The sequence below is a fragment of the Aphis gossypii genome, unplaced genomic scaffold (assembly GCF_020184175.1).
Source record: "Aphis gossypii isolate Hap1 unplaced genomic scaffold, ASM2018417v2 Contig00520, whole genome shotgun sequence".
NCBI classification, from domain to species: Eukaryota; Metazoa; Arthropoda; class Insecta; order Hemiptera; family Aphididae; genus Aphis; species Aphis gossypii.
In genome coordinates this window covers 2,316-29,028 of record NW_026083141.1, presented here as the reverse complement: position 1 = coordinate 29,028, position 26,713 = coordinate 2,316, and the positions used below count along the sequence as shown (strand labels likewise).

General features: G+C 27.1%; 3 protein-coding genes and 2 pseudogenes across 3 annotated transcripts; 2 read left to right on the top strand and 3 right to left on the bottom strand.

The window, feature by feature from the left end:
* Positions 1-1,177: 1,177 nt before the first annotated feature.
* Positions 1,178-2,110, bottom strand: LOC126554483 (uncharacterized). The gene is made up of 3 exons (XM_050209561.1): positions 1,787-2,110; positions 1,452-1,722; positions 1,178-1,379 (listed from the first exon to the last, which is right to left on the bottom strand). Exons 1-3 carry the CDS (start codon positions 2,073-2,075, stop codon positions 1,256-1,258), a joined length of 684 nt encoding a protein of 227 aa, XP_050065518.1. The 5' UTR covers positions 2,076-2,110; the 3' UTR covers positions 1,178-1,255.
* A 2,625-nt stretch (positions 2,111-4,735) lies between these two features.
* Positions 4,736-5,674, top strand: LOC126554487 (tigger transposable element-derived protein 6-like). Its single transcript, XM_050209563.1, has one exon. The coding sequence runs from the start codon at positions 4,736-4,738 to the stop codon at positions 5,672-5,674; it is 939 nt and encodes a 312-aa protein (XP_050065520.1).
* A 1,684-nt stretch (positions 5,675-7,358) lies between these two features.
* LOC126554486 (uncharacterized) lies at positions 7,359-9,995 on the bottom strand (annotated as a pseudogene).
* Positions 9,996-12,764: 2,769 nt separating this feature from the next.
* Positions 12,765-19,997, bottom strand: LOC126554485 (protein FAM200B-like). Its single transcript, XM_050209562.1, has 3 exons — positions 19,871-19,997; positions 18,499-19,766; positions 12,765-12,857 (listed from the first exon to the last, which is right to left on the bottom strand). The coding sequence occupies exons 1-3, from the start codon at positions 19,995-19,997 to the stop codon at positions 12,765-12,767; spliced, it is 1,488 nt and encodes a 495-aa protein (XP_050065519.1).
* Positions 19,998-22,017: 2,020 nt separating this feature from the next.
* LOC126554491 (putative nuclease HARBI1) lies at positions 22,018-23,432 on the top strand (annotated as a pseudogene).
* The last annotated feature ends 3,281 nt before the right edge of the window (positions 23,433-26,713 follow it).

Below are 26,713 nucleotides of genomic sequence, written 5' to 3'. Positions count from 1 at the left end.
TAATATGTCCCTCATTACAAATTTAAAAATGTATTATAATTGGATTAATAACATTCAATTTCATCTTTTTTTAGTTACTTTTTCAGTTATTAGTTCCAACTTATGGCATATCTTTAAGATATAGGCATGATCCTAAAAAGCAAATATTAATTGGTTTATGGTATTTTGCTAATCAAGAATCGTATAGGTTAGTACCTAATTTGTTTATGAGTAGGTAAATAAAACTAATTGAGTAATGTAATAACAAATACAATTATTATTTAGGCAAATTAGTGACCGATTTGATGTTTCTCTTGGATCAGCTATAACAATAATTAACTGTATGGTAGAAAAAATATGTGAAAATGCTGATCGTTTTATTATTTGGCCAAAAGGGAATAAACTTTATGATAGTGTTAAGGGGTTTACATCATTAAGAACTAATGCATTTCCAAAAGTAGTTGGTGCCATTGACGGAGCTCATATTAAAATATTGGCACCTTGGACATTAACCGCAAGCAAGTAGCAACAGTACTTTTACAAGTAAGGTTTTTAAAATTTTTAGAGTACTTATACATATAATTGCATATAAATCATCATTCTAGGGTATTTGTGATTCGGAATATAAATTTAAAAATATATTTTCTGGTTGGCCAGGATCTGCACACGATGCATATGTTTTTAAAAATTCTCCAGTCGGTGAACAACTTATTTCCAACTCATTAAATCTCTTTCCTAAAGATATGCACATCCTTGGTGATTGTGCATATCCTCTTCTGAATTGTTTAATGACACCATATAGGGACAATGGCCATTTAACTAGAGAACAAAAACGCTTCAATTATAAATTAAGCTCTAGTAGGATAGTGATTGAACAAAGTTTTGGAAAATTATTTGGGAGATTTCGTCGACTTAGGTAATGTGTTAAAATCATTAATAATTGTTACAATAACAATGAAATTTAAAACATGTTTTAGATTTCTTGATGTCTATGACAAGACTAAGTGTTCTAAATTTATTACAACATGTGTATGTTTACATAATATTTGTATGGATAGTTCAGATGATTGGAGCAATCATAAAGCTTATATATCTACTTCAATACCTAATAACCAAGACCCATGTTTAGACGTTATAAATAATAAAAATGCTGGCAAAATCAAAAGAGATGCAATATGTCAATATTTTGATAGCTTTATATTATAAATATTATAATTTTGTAATGTTTTAACAGAAAAAAGAAATACATATACTTATAATTAAAATAAAACTTAACCTATTTATTTTTACTTAGTGTTGCTATATAATCCCTCATTAAATCTACTTTTTTTTCCTCTATTTCATTGCTCTTTTGCATTATTTCTGCTGCCTTTTGTTCTGCTTCTTCAATTTTTTTCAATCTGCAGCATAACAAATAATTTAGAATTTAAGATACCAGAAGATTGAAGAATGTACAATAATATTATTTTTACCTTAAATCAAATAGTTGATCTCGTTTTTTTTCTTGTTCATCTTTTGCTTTGAAAAAGTCTATCATTTCTTGACGTTGATCGATTAATGAACTTAGTAAGCTTGATATATTTTTATCTTTCAACTTCTTCTTACTTTTTGTACTATCGTCACTATCTTGATGTCCACAATATGTAGTGAGACCTTCAGTATTTGACACATCAATTTCTTCATGAGTAGAATTATTTAGAGGTATATTATCAATAAGATCAATATTTTCAAATAAATTCTTACCTAAAATAAAATAAAAGAATTAAGTAAATTCAATTAACTAGAAATATTTTTATATTATATATACTAGTAGAAGGTTTTTTAACAGTTGAGATACTGTTGCTAGAACTAGTTATTGTTGCAGTTGATTGGTGTTTTGTTGGAGTTGGCAACTTGGACCCGAGTAAACTGTCCACTGGTGGGCTTATGTACGCTTTTTTACTTAAAAAAGAATCCATTAAATTGAAGTAGGGCCAAGTTATTTTTCCTTCACCAGACTGTAGTGCTTTTTTTTTATTTTCTTTGTATCTAGTTTTTAATGTCCTCCATTTAGCATCACATTGTTTACCAGTTTCAATGTATTTATGAACTGCCATCTTCTCTGCTAATAGACACCATAATTTGATTTTTTTTCCCTAAATTAAGTAAAAACAAATTGTTGAATAAGTACCAGAGAATCAAATTCTACAGTTTATGATAAAGATTAAAATAATTATTCATAGTATTCTAGTACTGGGTTGTTACTCAATTTTTTTTTTTTTGTTTTAAACACAAAAAATGTGAGAATAATTATAAATAGTGAGTAACCTACATAAAAACCATATACCTAGGTTATAATAATTAATTAGAAGATAAGTATTTATAATATATTTACCCTGATGCGGGTTTTCAAATTGATTTTCCATATCCCTATAAAGTGAGATTAACAATTTTGTTTTTTCTTCATTCCATTTTGTACTGGAAATTTCTATTTCTGTATTTTCTACGTTTTGTGAATCTTGAATAACATAATTATAAATGATATGAATTTTTTTCTAGAATTAGTTTTAAAATTTAACTTAAAAATGTAAATTAATTAGATAAAATTACAAAGTTCTTGACTATTTCCACTATATTACTTAATTAATTTCTAAATAATAACATCAACTGGCTTTTAACATAAAATAATATAATAAATCAACTAACCTTCTATCTGGTTGAATATTTTTTGTTTTTTGTAAACTTTAGCATTTGTTATAGGTGTGTTAGATATATCATTATCAATACTAAAATATAATAATTTAAAAAGTGTAGATTATTTATAAAATAATAAAATATTTAATATCATAGGTAAGTTATTTTATTTTAAAATTACCATATTTCTGAATTGGTTCTTCTTTTTGGAAGATTCTTACAAACATGTATTTCGGTACCAAAACAAACATCAAAGCAATCATTACATACCTAAATAATTAACAATTAACATTTTGTGGTATACTATTCTATAACTAAATTTAATTTATGTGCTGTACTTACAGAAACGTTAATTGTTTCATCAATTAGCTCCTCCATCATTAATCATGCATTAAGCATTCATTGCTTCTTCAATAAAAAAAATTAACGCCTTCAATATTTTTCTTGACAAATAACAAATAACTCAAGGTTAAAAAATAAAACTAGTTTCTATAATAAACATTCTATTTTAAACCTAATACGTAATAATATACATGATATTTTAAAATACCAATATAAACAATCTAAATTTAAATATATATAATAATAGTAAGATTTCCCGCCAAATTATAAATGATACGGGTGTACCGGCGCACCGTAAGCCACGTACCGACATCAAATCCCGATACGAATAGATACGTATCGCAGATGTAACTTTTTAACGTATCGTAAACTTCTTGAACACTCGAGTCCGTTCCCGGAACTTATCGATACGTATTATTTTCTTCCTTGAAAATCTTGAATATTTCATTATTGTAGGTGAATAATATAATTTCCATTGTTTAAGTTATTATTTTATTTATTTTTTTTAAGTTAAATACATATATTATAATCTTTAAAAAACAGGAAAATTTAATTTATAAAGTTTTAACATTTTGAAAACCACCAGTTTTTATTTATTTATTTTGTATTTTTTTTAAATATCATTTGGTAGGTATTACAGAATTGCGTGTTATAGGTTATTTTACATAAATTGCAATTTATAAAACTAAATAATTGTTATTTGTTTCCAATTTCTCACCATCATAACTATAATAGTTTACTTATATACTTTACATCATTGATTATAAATTGTATAAATTAATATTACAGTATCCAAGTGACCGAGTCAGCCGCTATACAATACGCTTGGTGCGTTGTGAAATAACGATATATGTATATACAGTAGAAACCGTTTATAATGACACCGGTTGTAATGACATACTGGGTGTAATGACCTTAGATTGCAAGTCCCGGCAAAACTCCTATATTGTGTGTACTAATTTGTATCGATTATAATGACATTTATATAGTGACTATACGGATGTTATGACGGTTATTTTTGATTATATTGGAAAAATATTTTATCTATAATGACTTTACTTAATTGAAGGTACTATTACAATAGGTACCGATAATACCGATAATTTCATCGTTGTTTAGTCGTCAGTTTTATTTTATTTTATCGTCAGTGTACGGGTAATCGTTGTGCGGTTAAATGTGTTTTGTGTTCGTGTGTTAAATTGTATTGTGAAATTGTAAAATGAGCAAAAGAAAGCAATTCACCATCGAAGAAAAGGCAAATGTCATTTTTCGTTTAAAAAAAGTGTGAAAAAAATTCCGACATAGCTAATGAATTAGGCGTAGGTCACTCTACAATTTCAAACATATGGAAAGTTCGAGACAAAATCGAACAAGAGTTTCAAAATGAAAAATTATCAGTTAAGAAACTCAGAAATTGTACACATACAGATTTAGATAATGTTTTATTACGATGGTTTAAAAATCAAAGAAATCTATGTATTCCAATTAATGGACCAATTCTTCAACAGAAAGCCAATGAATTAGCTGAAGGCCTTGGTAAGCATAATTTTAATTGTTCCACTGGTGGATTCAAAGATTTAGAGCGAGGCATAATATTGTGTTTTCAACAATAAACGGAGAATCAAATTCGGTCAATACTGAAATAACACAAAATTGGCTCGAAAAAGTATGGCCTAAATTACGAGAAGGATACACAGATGACCAAATTTATAATGCAGATGAGACTGGACTTTTTTACAGAATGCTTCCTAACAGAACATTAAAATTTAAAGGAGAAAAATGTTCAGGTGGTAAAATGTCCAAAGAACGTCTGACTGTCTTAGTTTCAGCAAGTATGACTGGTAAAAAAATGAAACTGATCATAATTGGAAAATCCCGTAATCCACGATGTTTCAAAAACATCAATAGTGACTGTCTACCGGTAACATATGAATCTAACTCCAAAGCTTGGATGACTGCAGAATTATGGTCTAAAATTTTATTAAATTGGGATTTAGAGTTTGGTAGAAAAAAAGAAAAAATTTTACTCTTAGTAGACAATTGTCCAGCACATTGCGCTGTAGCATTACGCAATATTAAACTTGTATTTTTACCCAGTAATTGTACGTCTGTTCTTCAACCAATGGATCAAGGCGTAATAAAATGTATGAAAACTTATTTTCGAAAAAGTTTGGTTCTAAATATGATCAATAATATTGAAAACAAAATTGAAGCAAATATCAGCGTATTAGATGGTATATTAATGATTTTTAAAGCTTGGGAAAAAGTATCAGAGATTACAATACGAAATTGTTTTCGTCACGCTGGTTTCAATAATGCAATACCACAACAAATTGTCCAAGGAGAACAAGAAGAAGACATAAGTTTCCCAAACATAAATGAATATGTTAACTTTGATAATGATGTGCTAACTTCAGAACCATTAAGTGATCAAGAAATTATTTCTTCATTGATTAACCAACCCGAAGAACCCGAGGAAGACGATAATAGTGAAGAAGCTGATACTCCCGATGGAGATTTATCTATTAATGCAGTGTTCAATGCAGCAAAGATGTTAGCAAATTATATGGCTCTGAATAACGTAAGTCCAAAGATAAATTTTGAAGAACTAGAAAAAAAAATAGAGCGTGATTTCTATACTAACAAAGTTCAATCTAAAATAACAGATTTCTTTAAATAATAATTGAACTAATTAATTTAAATACATATGTGTGTACATAATTAAATGTTTTTTACTTATTTTATACTTACTTTATTACTTTTTTCTATATTATATATTGCATAAATAAATACATAATAATAATAATATTTATTGAAGTTACAATTTTTTGTTCGTCATTTTGGTTATAATGACAACCGGTTATTATGACCTATTTTCTTTGGTCCCTTGAACGTCATTATAAACGGTTTCTACTGTATATATATACTACGATCGTCGTATAGTAAATCAACATAGTCACTTTACTAGCGCATAATCATTTTACTATTTATGATAGTTAAACACGTAGTACAGTAATTTATTGTCTTGTTATTTATGCATGTAGGAATATGGAATAGGCTAACCAGTTTACAATTCTACGAAATTAATAGCAAACCAATTATCCGTGCAAAGTAATAGTACAACAGTAAATCACTGTTTTGACAAGTTAATATCCCAATATAATTTCGGCTTCCTTGATCCACTTCCATTCTTTACCTTGCAATCGTCCAGCGGAGATTTAGTACCTATATATACAGGTCTCTATATGCTGTACGATTCCCACACAGCATTGCAATATTTATTAAATATTGACCAAACATTGAAGTTTAATATTTAATCATTAATTAATATTTGAGATCCATTGGTGGTGCATTTTTAAATGTTAATAGTCATTGTATAAATGTGTTGTGGACAAGAATTTATCATTTTAGTAATAGTAATTATTGATATTAATTAATATTAAGAATTAACATTTATCAAATGTTTATTAAACATTTTTCAACATCAACCCAACGTTGTAATTATTTTAAATTTCATTATTTGTAACGTTAACTTATCATTGATATTATTAATATATATTAATAATTAAATTCAACATTGATTTAACAGTTAAAATGCATTAAATATATGTAAAAAATATATAATACAATATATTATTATTATGTATTTTGTTAAATACAAGCTGTTTATTTTTATAAATCCAATAGTTTAAATTGCATGGGATTGACTATTTTTTATAGTAAAAATATAAATCATGTTCCATGATTAAAAATCTATCTATAAAAAAATGAATAAAATAACTACTATATTTGAATGTCTATTATACCTAATTAATTAATTAGGTATAAATATATTTTAGAATATAAATACTTCAGTATTTGTTATCATACACTAATAAATAATAATCAAATATATGATGATGGAGTATATATAATATTAATTATAATTATTAGATATGATATAGGTGTTATATGGACGCATATTATTATAAACATCAACAAATTATTAACAACAGCGGATTATTTTAGGTGTATAATGTATACAGGGTGTCCCACGGAGATCTGACAAATGAAATAACTTTTGTTCTGATTAATATTTTTAAAAAATTTCTTTTAAGTATAATTCATAGACAATTGCACTACATTTTTAGTATACATTTTTTATTTTTTATTTTTTAATACTGAAAATAAAAAACTTAAAAATTGATAAAAAAATTTTCCAGAATATTCAAAATAGCCAATTTGTAAATCTGATTTTCAGAAAAATTTATATGGTAAAAACATTTATTTAAGTCAAATGGCTGATTTTTTACAATTTTTTTAAATATCAATATTCTTGTTAAGTAACATACGCGGGCGCCTATGGGTATCATTGTATTGTTATTTCATTTGTCAGATCTCCGTGGGACACCCTGTATATATAATATAGTATAGTTTATTTTTTAATAATATAAAATACACAACTAAATAAATATAAATATATAATCTTTTTATATTCTAAAAAACTAACTTGCATGTTCAAATTCTTTAAAAATTATATGTGTAAATATTATATATGTTTTAAAAGTAATTTTAATGTATAAATATATAATAATATGCTAAATGCTTTTATTTTGTTTAGCTGCTAATCTTTTTAAATTAAAAGGCGCTTGTGCCAAAATGTATTTGATGACTTCTTCGATTTCATTTAATGGAGTATTCTTAAATTTTATTTGTTTTTTAACAGCACCTAAAAAGGTAATTATATTTATATTAAAATTATCAGTTATCAAATAATTATTATTATTGTATAATTGTACATATTATCATACAATATATAGTCATTAGCATATAATAAATATTAATAGATAAGACTTTTAAAATTATAATATTATGAGCCTAATATAATTTGGTAGCCATCATTATTACAGTCTAACAAAAAAAAATATAAATCTATATAGTTGGAGAAAGAAATTAGTAAATATTATATACTATTATTATACTAATTGCATATATACATATAATAGAATATTTATAATAAATTTATTCTTACCAAATACAACAGAGCATATTGATAGACTTGCAAATTTATCTTTTCCTTTTTTACCAGTGTATGAGTAATTAGACAGCAAACTGTCACAAAATAATTTAGACATGATTCTTTTAACAACCAATTTAACATTTTTTCCGCCAATATATGAAAGCTCAGTAACCTAAAAAAAGGTGTATTTATAATTAATAATACATACAGGGTGTAACTGATAGAACTGACTTTCAGAATAACTTTTGTTCTTATTAATATTTTTTAAATTTTTTTTTGTTTATTTTAAGAGACACTTGCGCTACACGTACAATATAAAAAAAAATTTGATTACATTTTTATTGGAAAAATTCAAAATAGCCAATTTGTAAATTTAATTAAAAGAAAAATGTTGATGGTAAAAATATTTATCTAAATCAATTAGTTTATTTTTTAGAATTTTTTAAAATATCAATATTTTTTTAGATAAATTAATTTGGAGATAACGCTTAATAAATAACAGCTAGTTAATCAGAGAAAAATGGCGAACCAGATTAGAAGGCAAAGCATTTAGTAGAGAAGAGAAGATAAGAGTTAATATGACAGATAGGTTAGGTTAGGTTTGGTTATTTATAACTTACTAATTGATTTTTAAAATCTTGGTCACCAGATATTTTATCTTCCAATGTAGTAAGATCAATATTGTTATTGATCGGAAGCGGACAATCTGTTAAATCCATACCATCATCTTGTACTTTTCTTTCAAATCTACCTGGACTTTGCTCCAAAATATTTTCAGTTGCTTCTAATCTGCCCATCATTACTATTTGATTGCTTAAGACTTGTTTTAATTCATACTTTAAAAAAGTTAAATTTCTTAAGATTTGATTTAGACATTCAGTAGTATCTAAACATATTATATAAATGTTTTAATTTTTAACATATTTTAAAAGATAATAATAACTTTAAATGCCAATAGCCAATAGGTACCTTTGCTTAATTCAAACTGTTTTGATGATGATGTTGGTGCCCAATTGTGTTCATTAATACTTTTCTCCATTTGACTTACTAAAATTAAATATATTTTGGTGATAAGCAATAATAATATAATTGTTATATAAATTATAAGCATAATAAATTTAAATATTACAACAACTTGTTTGTTGTAATGGAGTATCCAAAAGTTGATCATTTGTTATTTGTTCATCAAATACTAACTGCTTATTGGCACTTGAACTTTTATTCTGAACTAGATTGACATGTTGCTGACTTTTCTCTAACATTAAGGAACATAATAAAATTATGTAAAAATGTGTATAAAAACAAAATACAAATTAATTAATACCCATGTTAATAAAAACTATATAGTTACTTTTTATTTTTTTTGGCGAAGGAGACCATCCAGGATTTATTTTTTTACAACCAAACCTATTGTTATTTTTTAAAGTTGTTGAATATAATTTTTTATCATTTTCAATATCTAACGTAGTACATCAATAATTTGCAAAAAAAAAAAAAAGCGTTTGTTTAAATTAATTTACAAATAGAAATAGTATTTATGTTTTTTATACCAGGGTCAGAAAATAGTGGCATAGAATCAGTTGATGATGAAGGAGAACTAGGTATATTTACTGCTTTAATAGTTTCATCTTCAGTTAATGAAAAATCAGATTTATACTTTGCTATATCTGCTATTTTTCTAGCTTTTTCTAGTGTTTCTGAAAAATAAGTATGAGGAAAATACATATATGAGGAAAAAGTTATTTTTATTATATTAGCACAATTTTGAATGAAATAATAGATAGTAAACACTATTTTAGTTTACCTATGTTTTTATGAAGAATTCTAGCCCTTAGAAATTTGAACTCTTTTTCATTTGGTTTATATTTTTTAACAATAAATTTTCTAGCAAGCACATTATTTTTTGGCCAAGCACATAATTTTTTCCTGTAAACCAAAATGAAGGCACAGCTTCGACTGTATCGTCATCAAAAAAATGAGCAACTAAAAAATTTGTATCCATTTCAGGTTCTAAAATTGTAAAATGGATATTATATTAATTAATATTTGTATTTTGTTTTGTTTTGTTTTTATTATAATTTAATAAAACAGTAAAATCATAAATTACAGTACAAATTGTATAATATATAGGTAATTGTTTACTAATACATAAATCATGTTTAATTTTAGAGCAATAAATTAATTATTTACAATCTTAATCATACACAAAAATTTTAATATTTTATGTTAAATTACATTTGTATATGCAGAATGGAAAAGCAATAAGATGCAAATCTTGGTTGCTACTTAGTATCATATATTTTTTAAATTTTGTTTTATTAATATCAACTTGAACACAATTCTCTGATAAATTGTCCACTACAGCTATACCCAATTTAAAACTATTAAGAGGTTTTTCAAAGTACGACTCAACTTTATTAAATATTTTAACAATAAATACTAAGTCATTGTCAGTTCTGTCGTTTTTAGATATTATATTAACAACTTGACAAATATTTAACTTCCCCTGTTCTTCAAATCCTATGTAGCAATCAGAAATTGATGAAATACTTATTTTGATGTTATTAATTGTAGCAGTTTTAAATTGGGATACAGTACTATCCTTAATAATAAGAGGTCCTTCACTATGAGGTTTCATTAATTTAATTTTAATGCTAGAAGTTGGGATAACTAATTCTGGTTTGCAAAATTCTAATATTTCATTATACTGTTTAATCACCTGTTCTAATGGTTTCTCGTGCTTTCTGACCATTTTTTTAAGGACTTTCATATAATTCTCAAATGGAAAACACGAGCACCTATCTAAAAATCCAAATTTTCTATAATCATCTACAATATGTAGAAGCCCATGTACATTATGAGAAACAAAATGTTTTCCATAAAGTTTTCCAAATTTATCTACAAAATAGATCAATAATTGTTCACTAAAATTAACTAATTCTACGCTTATATCTGGAGTTAGTAAAATTCTAAAACATATGTGCAAGCAAATAAAATGTTTGTAACATTCATTATTAAGTATACCTTTTAAGACCACAGGACCTGAATAAAGTAAAAATAACCTAAACTCTGTAGCTTTCCACCTAGGTAAGTCATTAAGTCCTCTGGGATATCTTGAAAAATCACTACATATATGAGGTCTAAGAAATAACAAGTTAGATGAAATGGCTTGTACATTTTTGTTTTGTAAACGCACATGTAATGGAGATTTTTTTAAATTACCTAACCATAATAAAATAATTTTTTTTGTAACACCCAAGCATACAAGATGCATGTAATCTAGACTAAAACTATGAACTATATCAATATGTGGTATATCAGTTAAAATAGAAATTGAGTCAGTAACATGGTATTCTTCATTTTTACGGTTTACAAAATCTATATGTGTTCTTGAATTGCCTTTTTTCCAGGGAAACAAACTCTATTTTCATAGTATATATGAATGTTTTTGTAACAAAACTTTTAGCCGGAGCATCACAACAAATACAATTAACCAAAACAATTTTTGTACAATAAGGTGTAGACATTCCAACACTTGACAATTCTTTTAATTCTTGACCATATCATTCAAAAATATATTGCTATCTATAGGTTTTTCTAATCCCCAATAAAGACCAATCATAAAGACATAATTACATGAAAAGTTTTGTATACTACCAAGAATTGGCCAAAATGAACTACCTGAACTGGTTGCAAGAGGCAGACCATCGATTCCGATATTTATTTTAATTGTGTCTTCAGAATTATTTAAAAAGTTACTTATATTTCTTAAGCCATTAGCAATGCCAAAATGGTAATATTTTCCATGAGGAACTGGTAGAATTTCTTTAGACTTAGTATTTGAACATTTTAAAATGGTACGCGCATCAACTGGAAAACTCTTAAAACACTTGTGTGATTTCAAATATTTTAATAATGCAGAAAGAGCCATATTTGTAATATTAAAGTTTACTGCCCACTGAGCTAAATATTTTATAATGAGCTCTGTATCATTATTAAAAAAATTAATACCTTCTGTTTCTTCATCACTAGTATTACAACTATCAGATTTAGTATCAAATACTTCTAAATCTAAATTATTAACTTGAAAATTAGAATTATTGTTATCAGAGAGTCGAATAATATGGTTAGATGTATCTAGATTATCTTCTAAAATATTTACTTGGGGAGAGGAAGGTTGAGTTTCTGGGGTTGCTAAAGATGGATTTTCCTTAAAAAGATCAATTACTTCAACTTCCTCAAGAAACCTTCTTCTTTTAGTTGATCTACTCAAATATTGATTATGAGTCATGTTTAAAAAATCTTCAAAATAGTCTTTAAGTTAATGTTGTGCCCATAAGGTAGCCCCGAGATAGCTTTACAATCTATATAATATCTAGCAGTTGGCTACTATAATTCGCGACGTGTATAGGACGTAAGGATGATCCACAAAAGTAAATAATGTAGGCTAGTATAGGTATATGTAAAAATAATAATGCAAAGACCGTGGTATATGAATAATATACAGTAAGACTGAAATAATTAAATTACCTATGTTTTTATCAGGCACTCAATAACTAAATATCTAAATATAAATAACAATAAGCTGCATACAATAATCATTAGGTATATGCCTAGTAATTAATACCTACATAATATAATATTAAATAAAACAAAAATCAAAATTGACCTGATTGACTTTACGGATTTACTTATGGGCAACTCCCACAATTGCTGCAGCTACTGTTGATGAGTGACGACTATTGACGAATATATGATTTCATCAATCAATTCAACCACGATGCTGAAATTCGACAACACTACTATGTTGTAAACCTTGAACAACTCGGGCAACACAAGTGATCACTAACACCAACAAGTGTACCTACAACAAACGAGTGTAAAAAAGGCATAATATTGTTATATCTGCAAATATACTTACCGGATCACCAAATAATAGCCAATATACTATTTAGTATTTTATATATGGTGTCATGGACTAAACAGAAATATAATGCACATAACAAGCGTCGTCGCCGGCACGGTTAGGTTAGTAAGCACAAGTCACACGATTACACGAAACACGAACGGAACTGACCATGGCGTCCAAGTTATACTAAAAATGGCGTTTACGATCGGCACACAAGAACGCAACGAGTGAACGAGTGATGAGTCACAACAAACTACAGTACTTAAAACTTAAAGAGTCATGAACTTGCAGAATAATACTCATAGGAGTCGTACGTCAAGTTCATCTGTTCGCGCATACCAGTCGGAAAGTCGGAAATAATCAAATAAAAGAAAGACACAAATAACAACCCAACGACGGCCGACGGCGTGCCAGGCTGCCAGACGTAACAGATCGACCAGGATGGGAGAAAAATATAGCTTCGACTTCGAGTATTATTATATGTATTTACGTTGCGTTCGCGTCTATTATAGTAATTACATAATATGGTTTTATATAGATATAATATAATTACGATTGCGACATTGCGTAGTGCGTATACTATTGGCGATGGCGATGGTGGGTCGCGGGACGCAGGTGACTGCCGGCTGGTGAAAACTAAGAACTATTTTTATCACTGGATTTCCCGATCCCGAGCACAATAATAATAACACAAAAATAGAGTATACTCTATGAACACAACCAACGCGTTGCGTCACAAGTTACGGCTATCAGACGTCAATCGACGTAGACGTTATTAAATTATAATACAATATGTTAATATATATTATTATACTATTTAGTATGCAACTCTTTGAATAATTTTAGAAAACTTCAAACCTGCTTTTGTTTTCACCTACAAGAAATTAAAAAATTGCTGCCTAGCGCAGCCTTAACCCCTTTGCTTCCCCTCTTAATAACCGATATAGCAATGATATATAAGATAGAGATAAGAATACATAGAATGATATAGAGAAGAATACAGATAGATAGATATATAGTATAGATATATATATATAAGATATAGGATACAAGAATTAAAGTTTAAAAATTATATAACCAATTTAATTTAATTATTACAAATCCATTATTTACGTTATTTATTAATTATATTATTAGTAATATATATATAATAATATAATAAACGCCGCATATATATGCGATATATGCGTATATTATATAATAATTTAATATTATATTTAAATTGAATATTAAATATTTAATTTTCAATGAACACAAAATTAATTAATTAAACAAGTAGTATAATATAAAGTTAATGTTTAATTTTCAAAATTGAATAAACATTAATCTTAGTAAGTTAATAAATGTTAAATATTAAGAATTATACAATTTAAAATTTGTATTAATATTTAAATAATTTTATCAAAAATTAATTAAGTTTTATTCAATATTTCAATCTTATATATAAAAATGAATCGCAAAATGTGTTGGTAAGCGCATAACTCAACAACGCCTGGACCGATTTCGCTCATTCTTTTTTTGTTCGGGTCGTAATTGCCAGGAGAAGGTTCTTACGGACGAAAAATTTGAGAAAGTTATCGGATTAGAGAAATATGAAGAGGTGGTGATGAAATTATAGAAGCGCCATCTATCCAGCAAATAGTCAACTAAATTATTTTTGGTAGTCAATGGCAACCATTTAAATAAAATAAATCATTTATTTAAAATGTTTTTAAAAATGCATGCAAATAGACATGCAAACTTAAATCGTTGTCATAGTAAAAAAAGAAATTAAAAATCTATATATATAAAAATGGAGACAAAAATGTATAAAAATTCATCAATTGAGAACAGCTGAACCGATTTCGCTAATTATTTTAAAAAGTCAACCGAATAAGTAGAAAAAGTGCAAAATCTATTCATTGATGTCTGGGATTTGAACTCGATACCATTGTCTTTATTTACTCTATGGTAGACGTAGACATCTAAACATCAGATCGATGTACAATCAATATAATCTATGGTTTCTATAGTTATTTTAGTTTGGAAATTTGAAATTTGTTGAGTGAATTTTTTTTAGTTCACAATAATCTATCTATCTTCTATCTTTATATATATGAAAATACAGACAAAAATGTATAACATTTTATCAATTGAGAACGGCTGGATCGATTTCGCTCATTCTTATTTTGTTTGGGTCGTAATTTCCAGGAGAAGGTTCTTATGTAAGAAAAAGTTAAGAAAATTGCACGGAAAATTAAAAAAAAATACGATGAAAAATAAAAAATACCTATGACTACTATTACTATTATTATTATTATTATTATTATTACTATTTTATTTTCGGTAATCATGGTAACAATTTTTTTTGTTATTATTATTTATTTTCCCCATTTTTGTAACATTTTTCACTGATGATTCGCTCCTATTGGTCGCAAGAGAAGGTGCTTATGTAGTACAATTTTAGGAAAATCCACCAAAAAACTTCGGAATCTGGATGTAAAAAAACAACAACAACTATCACTGCAGTCCAGCAAGAAAATAAACTATATTAAGGTCACTATTGATTATGATTGAATATAACAATTATAGACCTGTTGTTATATTTTGTTAAAACCATAACAACAAAAATAAGAATTAACAAAATAAGTCAATGTCTACAGTAAATTTCAAATTCACAGCAATAAACTAACATAACAAGTTATACCAAGTTTTATTGTTTTTCCAACAGGTAAAATGTATTTTTTTTATTTAAAAACCACGAGATGGCACATTATTGTATTTTACCCACCGTAGTAAAATAAAAAAATGATAAAACTTTGAAACTTAAGTGTTAGAAATTATAAGCTTACGTACACATCTCGCGGGGTCCGCAATCCACCATGTGTGGATTGCCTACATGATAATATACTGCTCGCATAATCATAAGAGAGTCTCATGGCAACGGCAAGCAGAATGACTATAATATTATGACTTGAGTAACTCACTGACTGATAAACGTAGAACCTGAACAATGATAGATCGATGCTTACAATTTACACGGTACATTCGTAAAATCGTACCACAAATTTAGTGTGCAATAAGAAAGCATTTTACAAAATTCGCATATTAAAGTGGTGGTTTTACAAGATTTTTGAGAATCAAAACGGTCAATGAAAATGTCTAAGTTTTGAACACCGTTAAACCGAATATTAAATAACAAATTAATCAAAATTCGAATCATATTATATAGAATTGGCATTTTTAACGGGCAACGAAGTGCACGGAGCCAGCTAGTTATAACATAAAAATAGATCCGCTCGGAATCTTAAATTAAATAATCATACAACGTTGGATAAAGTTTTAATTTTAAATATTTAAATTCCAATCAAAGTAAAACATTAATACAATCGTTATGATTGACAAATGCTGTGTGGGTTAGAATTAGTCTAATATCCCAGATCACCGGACTTAGCTTAGTCGTTGGGCCGCGCCCTAACATCGCCGCTTGCACTCGTCTAGATCCCAGTTTTAAATTAACTATTTCTCGGGCAGAGTCACTTATACTCTGTCCTCAAATTTATCTAATAGTATTAAATACTAAGTACAATTATACTTTTAACATAATAAACGGTACCTTATATTAAATTATTGTGTTCTACTTATTTATCCGACTTCCATCCACTGACGTACGACCGACAAGCGTTCCAGAGATATTTACATATAAGTGTGTGACAAGTGCAGAACCTACCACACTTGGGGTCGCTGCCAGTTCACTACAGTCGTGATAGTAGACCGGCCCAGTCGCAACCCAAAATAAAACATATTACATAATAATTATCGTCTATCGCATGACAAATTAAATTTAATTTGTCATGGTCTATCGATAGTACAATATTATTTTATTGTTACCCGTATCGCTACCTATTGGCAATCAATTAAACTCGGTTCTCCCGCAACATATTTTCTATAACAGTGAGCAATCTATAATAATTTATAATCAATGATATTACACACGAATGTTACGTTCTACCCACATACCAAATTAAATAACTGAATAATTAAACTTACACTTAGGATATAACAGTATTTATATTTTTTAAATGCTTTATTAAATTTTCATATCGTTGTTTTTTTTTATCATAATATGATTAAATATATTATGTTTAGTAAATTCTACATCCATTCTTAGATCATGAAATTGTTTTAGTATAGTTACATTCTCTTCTTCCATATACTCTACGTTTTTGCAGTTTAAATTTGTGCAAACTATAATTTTGATTTTAGTCTTACGAAATATGTATCGTAACATTGACCTTATTTTTTTTACATTCTAACTCGTCATTCATACCTAGTTTATTCATTACTATTTTTTTAATTCTTTTTTATTTCACAAACCTTTCTTAAATTTATTCATTAATACTATAATCTTATATTTAATTAATCATTTGCTTTATCATTATAATATCGTTTTACATTATTTTTATTTACGGAAATGCCTCGTCGGCCACGTTGTATAACTATATTTTCATCTCCTATTACTTCAATTACTTCATATGGTCCTAACTATAGTGAATTAAGTTTTTATGAGTGTTATCTTTTAAAAGTACTAAATCTTTCACGTGTATATTTACAGGATTCTCATTTTCGTCATACCGCTCCTTACTTTTTACTTTATGTTCAATTAACTTCTCTCTCGCTAATTTATGCGACACTTGCATACTTAGGGTTACCATTTATTGTTGACAATAAAAGAGGACATTTTATTTTTCTTATAATGTACCTATTGCATCTACTGTAATAATAATATGATGTAGATGATATATCATTAGGTATAAATTATATTTAATTGTACACATTTATTAGTTGATATTTAGAATTAAATACTATAGAATTTCTTCGTAATTTAGAAATAAATAAGTACTAACATTTTTATCATAATATGCAGTTTTATTTGTATAGTCTTTATCAAACATATGTAAACATATATAAAATAATAATAAAAAAAATCATAGCATAAATTATAATATTAATCAGGTACATTATGGTTTAGGTACTTTGTCAATATCAATTTTTTTCTGTTTATAGATACTTATTTGAATTTCCTATACTTAGAACTAATTTTTTATTATCCGGTTGTAATAAATATTTATGAAAATCCAAACATGAAAATGATTTAAAATTAAATTGCAATGTTACTATCCCTTTAATAGATTCTATAGAAAGTCTGTTTCTTTCTTTAGTCCATTGAGAAGATATTAGAGAAAATATTCTTTCAGTATTGGCATTGTGACCAGGTATACAAAAAAAATATTGTGAAATTTTGAGTATTTCTGAATAACTGGTAATGTTATTATTTGATTTAAAAAAAATACATAATTTAGTTGAAGAATTTTGTGAAAAGTATGAGCTATCTTGTCTTTTTAAGAAGTTTTTTAAGTTTATAAATTGATCGAATAGTAAAATATCATTTATATCTATATTTTTATTTTTTAAGAAAATTGTAGTTTCTTCAAGACTTTCATATTTTATATCAACGTTTTCCTCAAAATTCATCCACTTGAATACCTGATAATATATTATTATATCATTTTGAACAGTTTTATTGGATTATTTAATAGAAAACTAAAATATTTACCTTGAAGTCAGACAATGTATGAGACCACTTTTTAAGGTATTCTAAAGATGAGGCGTATACTCTTAAAACATCTTCTAAAAATTTCTCACAAGCAGTATCTTGTCCATTATTTCTTAATATAGTTAATAATTCTTTAACTTTGAGTGGTATAAATTTAGCATCATATCTTTCTTGAAGAATATTCATAATTGTGTCAAGAATGTAAGTAACTTCTATTATTGAATTTTTTTCAGCCTCTATCAATTCCATTTTCTTATGAAAAATGTACATCAATGAATGAATAAACCACAAATATATTTCACTAAAGTCATTTTCAAAAAAGCTTTTGATAGCTTTTGGAGGTTGTTTTTCTGATAGAAAAAAAGATTTTAATGAAGGATACATTTGTAGAATGCGATTAATTGCAGGAAATAGACTTAACCACCTAGTTTTACTATGATAAAGTAAATTTCGATAATTAATATTAACAAAATCACAGAACTCCTTTAATTTTTCAGTTCTTACTGTGTAAATTGAAAAATAATTGAATATTTTTAAAACAATAGAATCAATATCTATGTTATCTAATTGGTCAACACCATGATGAATGGAATTATGTAATATATGTGCAGGACAGCCAATACCAACTAGTTCCTGGTTGAGATTATTTTTCAAATTGGTAAATATATTACAGCCTTCTTTTCTATTTATCCCACCAAAATTAGTATTTGTGTTGTCACCTACAAAAGCTATACATTTGTCACCTAACTTATATTTATTTAACGTTTGTATCAGCAATTCAGAAATAGTTTCAGATTTTTCATTTGGAGTATTTTTTAAGTCTAGAAGTTTAACTTGTATTCCATTAGAAGCTTCAAAATATTGTACTAATACTGGAAACATTTTTGTACTACCATGATTGCTACCATCAGTGCATATACTCAAATATGGAACATTAGACAAAGCAGAAATTACAACATCAATTGAATGTGGGCTTAAAACATGATCAATAATTGCCTCGGTCTTAGTTCTTGCACAAGACAGTTTTTTTGCAATATCAGAATCATCACACATTTGTCGTATCAATGCAGGGGTGCAGTCCATAGACTTATAACTATTGTGATGTTTTACAGTATGAAATGATAATGCTCCTTCTGATGCCCAAATTTTAAGACTTCCAGTTAAATTTTTGTTAATTAAAAAATCTGATACCTTTCTTGAAGTAGATGATTCAATCAATCTTTTCTTGTGTTTTGTAGTTTCAATATGAGCAGTTAAATCACTGGAACCTAAAAAAATATTTGTTATTAAATGTATGACATCAGCTGGTTAACACCATCAACATTTAGAATACACTTATATATACGAAACTTGAAAAAATCAAATAACTAACCTTTATTTGCAACAGAAACGTATGAATCACAAATGCAGCATTTTGCTTCATATTCATTTCGTCCAATTGTAAACGCCGGATACTTAACTTCGAGTTTGTTAGAAAATTTACATTTTCTTTTAGACATCTTTAAGACTAACGATAATACACGATACACCACACGAGTACACGACCATAATTATTAACTTTGAAATAATTGATATTGTCAATTGTAATTTGTAATTAAAAATGATATGAGTTTAGAGTTATGACATGATATTATATTATATTTGTTATTATAGAGTGTTGCTATAAATAGCCAGTAAATTATATCATTTTGTTTACACCAAACAGAAGACTTACACTATGGATTGTAATTTATAATCTCTTTGATAATAATAAAAATTGATAAATAATAATGTGATTATAACCATAATCTCGATCGTGAACATTGAACATAATATTATAAATACCTATATTATGTATACTGATATCGATAATCGATATATATCGAGCCATCGAGGTGATTATTAAAACAATTCAAATTTCATAAAAAAACCCTGACATTTTCCAATATTTAAAAAAACCCCCGGACGTTTTTATTTAAGCTTAAAAAGAGGACATGTCCGGGGAAATGAGGACGTCTGGTAACCCTATGCATACTCTGTTTCAAATCATATAAATAATCATCATAATTGTATTGCGCCCAAATTAAAACATTAATGATATAATAATAATAATGACGTATTTACATTGACATCTTCATCATCAGTATTTAGGCTACTCGTGTATGACATTGATACTTTCTTTTTCTTTAATTTTGTTTTTAGATTCTGCTGCACCCCATTTTTTTTGTTGGTATAAAATTCCTAAATTTACAGTATCATATTTTTAAATTAAAATATTAATGATATACCAAATAATAATAATATGTATGTACTTACATTGATATATTCTTCATCGGAATTTTGACTACTTGTGTTCGACATTATTACTAACCAAACTTGCCATTTGGTGTTGAAAATTAACTGATGAAATTTACATTTAATCTCCTTATTTTATACCATCCAACCATCCAAACAATATAATTACAATTATTAATTTATTACAATGCTATTCGTAAATGTCTTTATATTATACAGTAAGCATTAAATTGCCTATTTATTAATTCAGTTCTTTCGCATTTACTAATCGTACGCAGTTAAATTATTTTTAAATCTATAAACCATGTCATGCTAATTATTATATGTTATGTTTCACTTTTAAATAAATTTTACCCTTTCACATATTGATATTAGTAAGCATTAAATTAACTATTATTATAATAATACCTATTTTATCTATTATTACAATGTTATTCGTAATGTACAGTAGGTAAGCATTAATTTATCTATAAATCCATTCGGTTCTTTCACTTTTAGTTTAATTATTTTAAAATCCATTAACTGTGTAGTGCCACAATACAATGATCAGTTGATGCCCACGATCAGTCAAGCAAGAAATCACGTATTCAGAGGGATAGTATACAGTGGCGCCGATCCCTATATCTATCTGTTGCGACCGCAACACAATATATTTAGGTGGGTGGGCGGGTGGGTTTGTTAGGTAGACGCCAGACTGGTTAGAATAGATGTTTCAAATGTTACACCTTACACAAAACAAATGTATAATATTTTTGTACACTTATGATTATGATGTGGTGGATAGTGACACCAATATTACTAAAGAAGTAAAGAGTATAGCTGTTATTTATTATTTAATGTACTTTTGTTTGTTTGCAACGGCCACATTATACACAACGGCCAAAGGAATTCCCCTTGACAACAGTCAACAACTTTATATAAAATTAGATTATAATAATATTAAGGCCCGGTTTTTCAATCATACTTAACTGACAGTTAGTGAGATTTAACTGCCAGTTAAATGTATGTCTCAGTTAAACTGTTTATCAAACCTGGATTAAGCTAACTGAAAGGCTTAACTAGCAGTTAAGCTAATCGCTAATATTTCCTACAGTTAAACCATTAACTGCAGGTTACACTACATAAAGGCAAATAGTTGTTTTTCTGATAAAAAAAAATCAGACTACAAAATATATGTAAATTTGAAATTTTCTACTCTCGTTATTTTTTTTATACTTGTACTTTATACTCACCATGGAACTCATCATGGACCATGCTATACTCTTTGAAGATGACGATAATGAACGAGTACGTAAACTATGTGCGAAGACCTTATACTATAAGATGTAGGATCGATCATTTTAATAAATGGGATGATTACGATTTTAAAGTCAGATTTCGATTATCTAAAGAGACGGTTATTGAAGTTTTCAATACTATAAAAAATTCCATTTCATCAAACTCGGATAGGTGTGTTATTATTTATATTTATATTATACCCGATTGCAAGTATATGCTTAGCCACGAAATAAGGTATTATTCGTGGGCTAAGTATAATATATTTATTTAACAATAATTTATAATTTTGAACAGGAATCATGCTGTAACTCCGGCTCAAAGACTATTATTAACTTAACGGTTTTATGCCACGGGGAGCTATTTAATTAGTGCAGGTGATTGTATTGGGGTTAGCAAATCATCAGCATGCCTCATAGTTCGAGATGTAAGCCTGGCTATAGCTAACCTTCGTAAAGAGTATGTTTGAATGCCAGATAATGATTTTGAAATTAGGCAGTTATAAAAAGATTTTTATAAAATAGCGAAATTTCCATTAGTTATTGGGGCTATAGATTGCACCCAATGCACCCATGTGAAAATTCAAAGTCCTGGTAAGTTGTGATGTATATTATACTCGTATGTAGGTATAATAATGTAGTTACCTATTATAATAATATAATGGTTGATTTGGATTTGTGATTATTTAAACATCTACCCTAAAAAAATGGCATATCAAATGTTAAAACATATTATATAATTTTTAACAATCCAAATATACTAGTTTTAATTTTTATGAATAAACATGTTAAAAAAAAAATGAATCATTTATTTAAAGTGGCCCAAATGCTAAGTATTTTCGTAATCGAAAGGGGTGGTTCTCATTCAATGTCCAAACAGTGGTATCTTCAAAACTAAAAATTATGGATATAAATGCACGCTGGTCGGCTTCAACTCACGATTCAACTATATTCTCCAACTCAAAAATATACCAAGACTTACATTTTACAAAGAAATGGGGCAATAGTTTAATTGTTGCAGACTCTGGATATGCCAATACAGATCATGTTGTAACCCCATTTCTTAATCCACAGCTTGGGCCAGAAAATGTTTACAATGAATCAAAGATAAGAACTAGAAATCCAGTAGAGCGTACATATAGTGTTTGGAAACGTCGCTTTCCTATATTGTCCCTTGGACTGAGATTCCAAGCACATAAGGTGCAATCAGTTATCATTGCATGTTCAGTTCTTCATAACATAGCAATTGACAAAACTGATCAAATACCATATGATAATTCAGTAATCCAATTACCAGAAGAAGTTTTAGAGAATATACCTATAATTCAAAATAATCAGACTAATGCTAGATCTCGATTATTGAATGAGTATTTTTCACAACTGTAACTTTAAGGTATTATAATAACAGTAATAATATACGATTAAGGTAAAATAATAAATAACTATTTATATTTATTAAAAACTTATACTAATAAACTAATCATTATTTAAATTTTATTACAAAAAATAAATCAATAGTAGCAAATAAAAAAAAATTGAAAGATACTATATTTTTTAATACATAATTAAATAACAAAAAAATTTAAATTAAAAATAATCAAAAAGTTTGTTTACATTTTAATTATATATAATATATTTATGAAACTAACTATTTAATAATAAACTTTATTATTTAACCTATTATTTGTTATTATTAACAAATGTAAAATAATTAAAATGTAATTTTTCAAAAATATAATTTAAGATTAAAAATCAATGTTTTAAGTCTATTCATATATATTATTATATTTTCATTTAGAAGAATTGGCATATTCATTTTGAAGAATTAAACATACGTAGCTCATGTTCTACTTTCATATGTTTAATCTTCAAATCGTGGATTTCTTTTGATAGCAAAAGTTCTTGTCTCACTAATTCCTCTTGGAATGCAACTAAACTTTTTTTTTTCTGTTAGTTCTACTATTTTTTAGTAACATATATTTTTTTTTTTTCAATGAAGGATCTGGTAATAATTGGAATAAATAGAAAAATGAGACAGAAAAAGAGGTAAGAAATATAAAATAGACTTGAGTGGATCACTGTTCAGAATGTAAAATAAGGAGGAATTTAGGTTGTGGCGGATTTGAGGGAGGCAATGAAAGGAAATTTGGACTTTTTTTTAATTGATTATTTACAATGGACAAAAATTGAACAATGGATTATAATATGATCCCCTTTAATTAGCTTCAGATCAAACACTGCACAAAAGTAATTGGTTAGTGAATTGTGACATTGTGTACGTAAGGTATTAAGGTATAAAAACTTAGTGCCGTATTTATAGTTGATGGCTAAGATATTGTTTAACATATTTATGATAATTTAAAAATAATGAAATAATAACTAAAGCAATGCTTAAGGTAGGTCTCGACCAACTTTAATTTAAATAATACATTTTCTTTTCTTAAGCCAAAGTCTCGTTTATGAATCTCATTTGAGTCATAAGTACAGCTTAAGGAATACTTATTCTCAAGCATCAACTATGAATACAGCCCTTAAAAACCGGGTACTCACTTCATATTATTGTTAATCTACCTACAATGCTTTTGGTTAATTGTATTTTAAAATAGACATGTACAAACCAATAAACCTTAGTTGCATACTTGCATGACAAAATATGATATGAACCAGAATAAATAAAAAGCAAAACAAGAACTCATTAATTGACTATTAACAATTTATCAAATAACTAGTGTTGTACTGAATATTTAAAAAAGTTAATGATACACTACCCAAATAATTTTGAAAAATACTTTATATACTTAATTACAAGTTAAAATATTGTTAGTAGATATACTTAACAACAAAGTAAATATATTTAAAATACTTATTCAAACACCATAAATAAAATCGCATTAAATTCAAATTAGTTTTTAAACTATTTTGATGAAATACTTTACAATACTAATAATTACAAGTCCATAATTTTGATTGTAATTATAAAAAAATTATATTAGAATCAATTAATAATTCACACTGAATGTATTACACAATATAACTTACAAACTTCCAATTTAAAATAATTGGTTTTTAGCAACAGAATAAAAAATTTAAATTTTCCTTTTTATGAAACTAATCTTTAGTACTCACCTATTTGGCTGTTGATCTCTTTGTCTATCAATATTTATAATATTACTTAAATTTCAAATATCTGTAAAGTGGCCTACTCAAGACTAAAGAAGGGATTACCAATTAATATTTATGGAATTCCTTAATGGTAATTTTGAAAAATTTTAAGGCCCGTCAAAACTTGATGATTCCTGCTCTAAGGTGTATCTAAAACCTGAAATGTGCATTAGCTACTTACCTGGTGTCGGTATATTATTGCTTAACTTAATACTTTTCCCGTTTGTTCTTTACAATTTTACTGAATCAGCTGGTACCCAAGTAGAAGTATTTGGTACTGTATTATTAAAAAAATACAATCAATAAACATATTTTAACTACTTTTATTTTACTTACTATCATCAATATTTGAAGGAAAAACTGTAGTAATAGATGGTTCTTCAACATCATCTTCATCAGTCATACCATTGCCATTATTGTGTAACTCTTGTAATTCGGATAAGAGGGGATCATAATGTTCATTTACCAGTATAGTATTTGAAATGTCTGCTATTTTGAGTTGAAAATAATTAATAAAATAATAGTTTAATTAACTACTTACTATCAATAGCATCTGAATCAAGACCACAGGGTACACCTTCTACTGAAACTTGTATGGTTCTAAATATCTCAGCCTCATATTCTGATGGTAGTTCATGGATACTAAGAGCTGGTCCTCCACCCCGTCACAAATAGTGCTGATTTTAGACACCTCATCGACTTCTTAATATTTTCGTATTTCATTTTTAAGCTGTTTCCATCTCTCGGCTGTAAAAATAATAATGATAATAATATATCAACAATAATTTTAATTAAATACTAGAAAAATGTGTTCCCTATAATTTATTGGTACTTACAGAACCACCAGTTTGGCTATTAAATTCTATAGCAATATTTTCCCAACACTTCTCCTTGTCTTTCCAGGTAACAGCATTGGACGTTTTATTTTCCAATACTGCTTTCCTGGAAAGAGCAATTTTTAACAAAAGTTCTTTATTGGAAAAACTGAAATTAGATGAACGTTTTCTTTTGATTGATGAACTCATTATAGAAAAAATTTATTGCAAAAGTATTATGTAACAAATTAATAATTATGTAAAGATCACGATTCACGGTAAATACACAACAATCACTTTCAATTTTCAAAACACAATCACTGATACTAACAAAAACAAATAAGCAAAATAATAAAATATAATAGTGATAATACACTTTTTGCAGTATGACCACCCGTAAAATCAATATATCTTATGAATGGTCATACTGTAAAAAGTGTATTATCTTATTTTGTTTTTGCTATTATCAGTGATTGTGTTTTGAAAGTGCCAGTTGCGAGTTGATTTTACATAATACGTTTGTACACTTGTACTTTGTAGTTGTGTAAGTGAAGAATATAAAATGAGTGGGTTAAGTAAAAGGAAACGTTCCAATAATTTCAGTTTTACCGAAAAGGAACTTTTATTAAAAATTGATCTTTCCAGGAAAACAGTGTTGGAAAATAAATCATCCAATGCTGTTACCTGGAA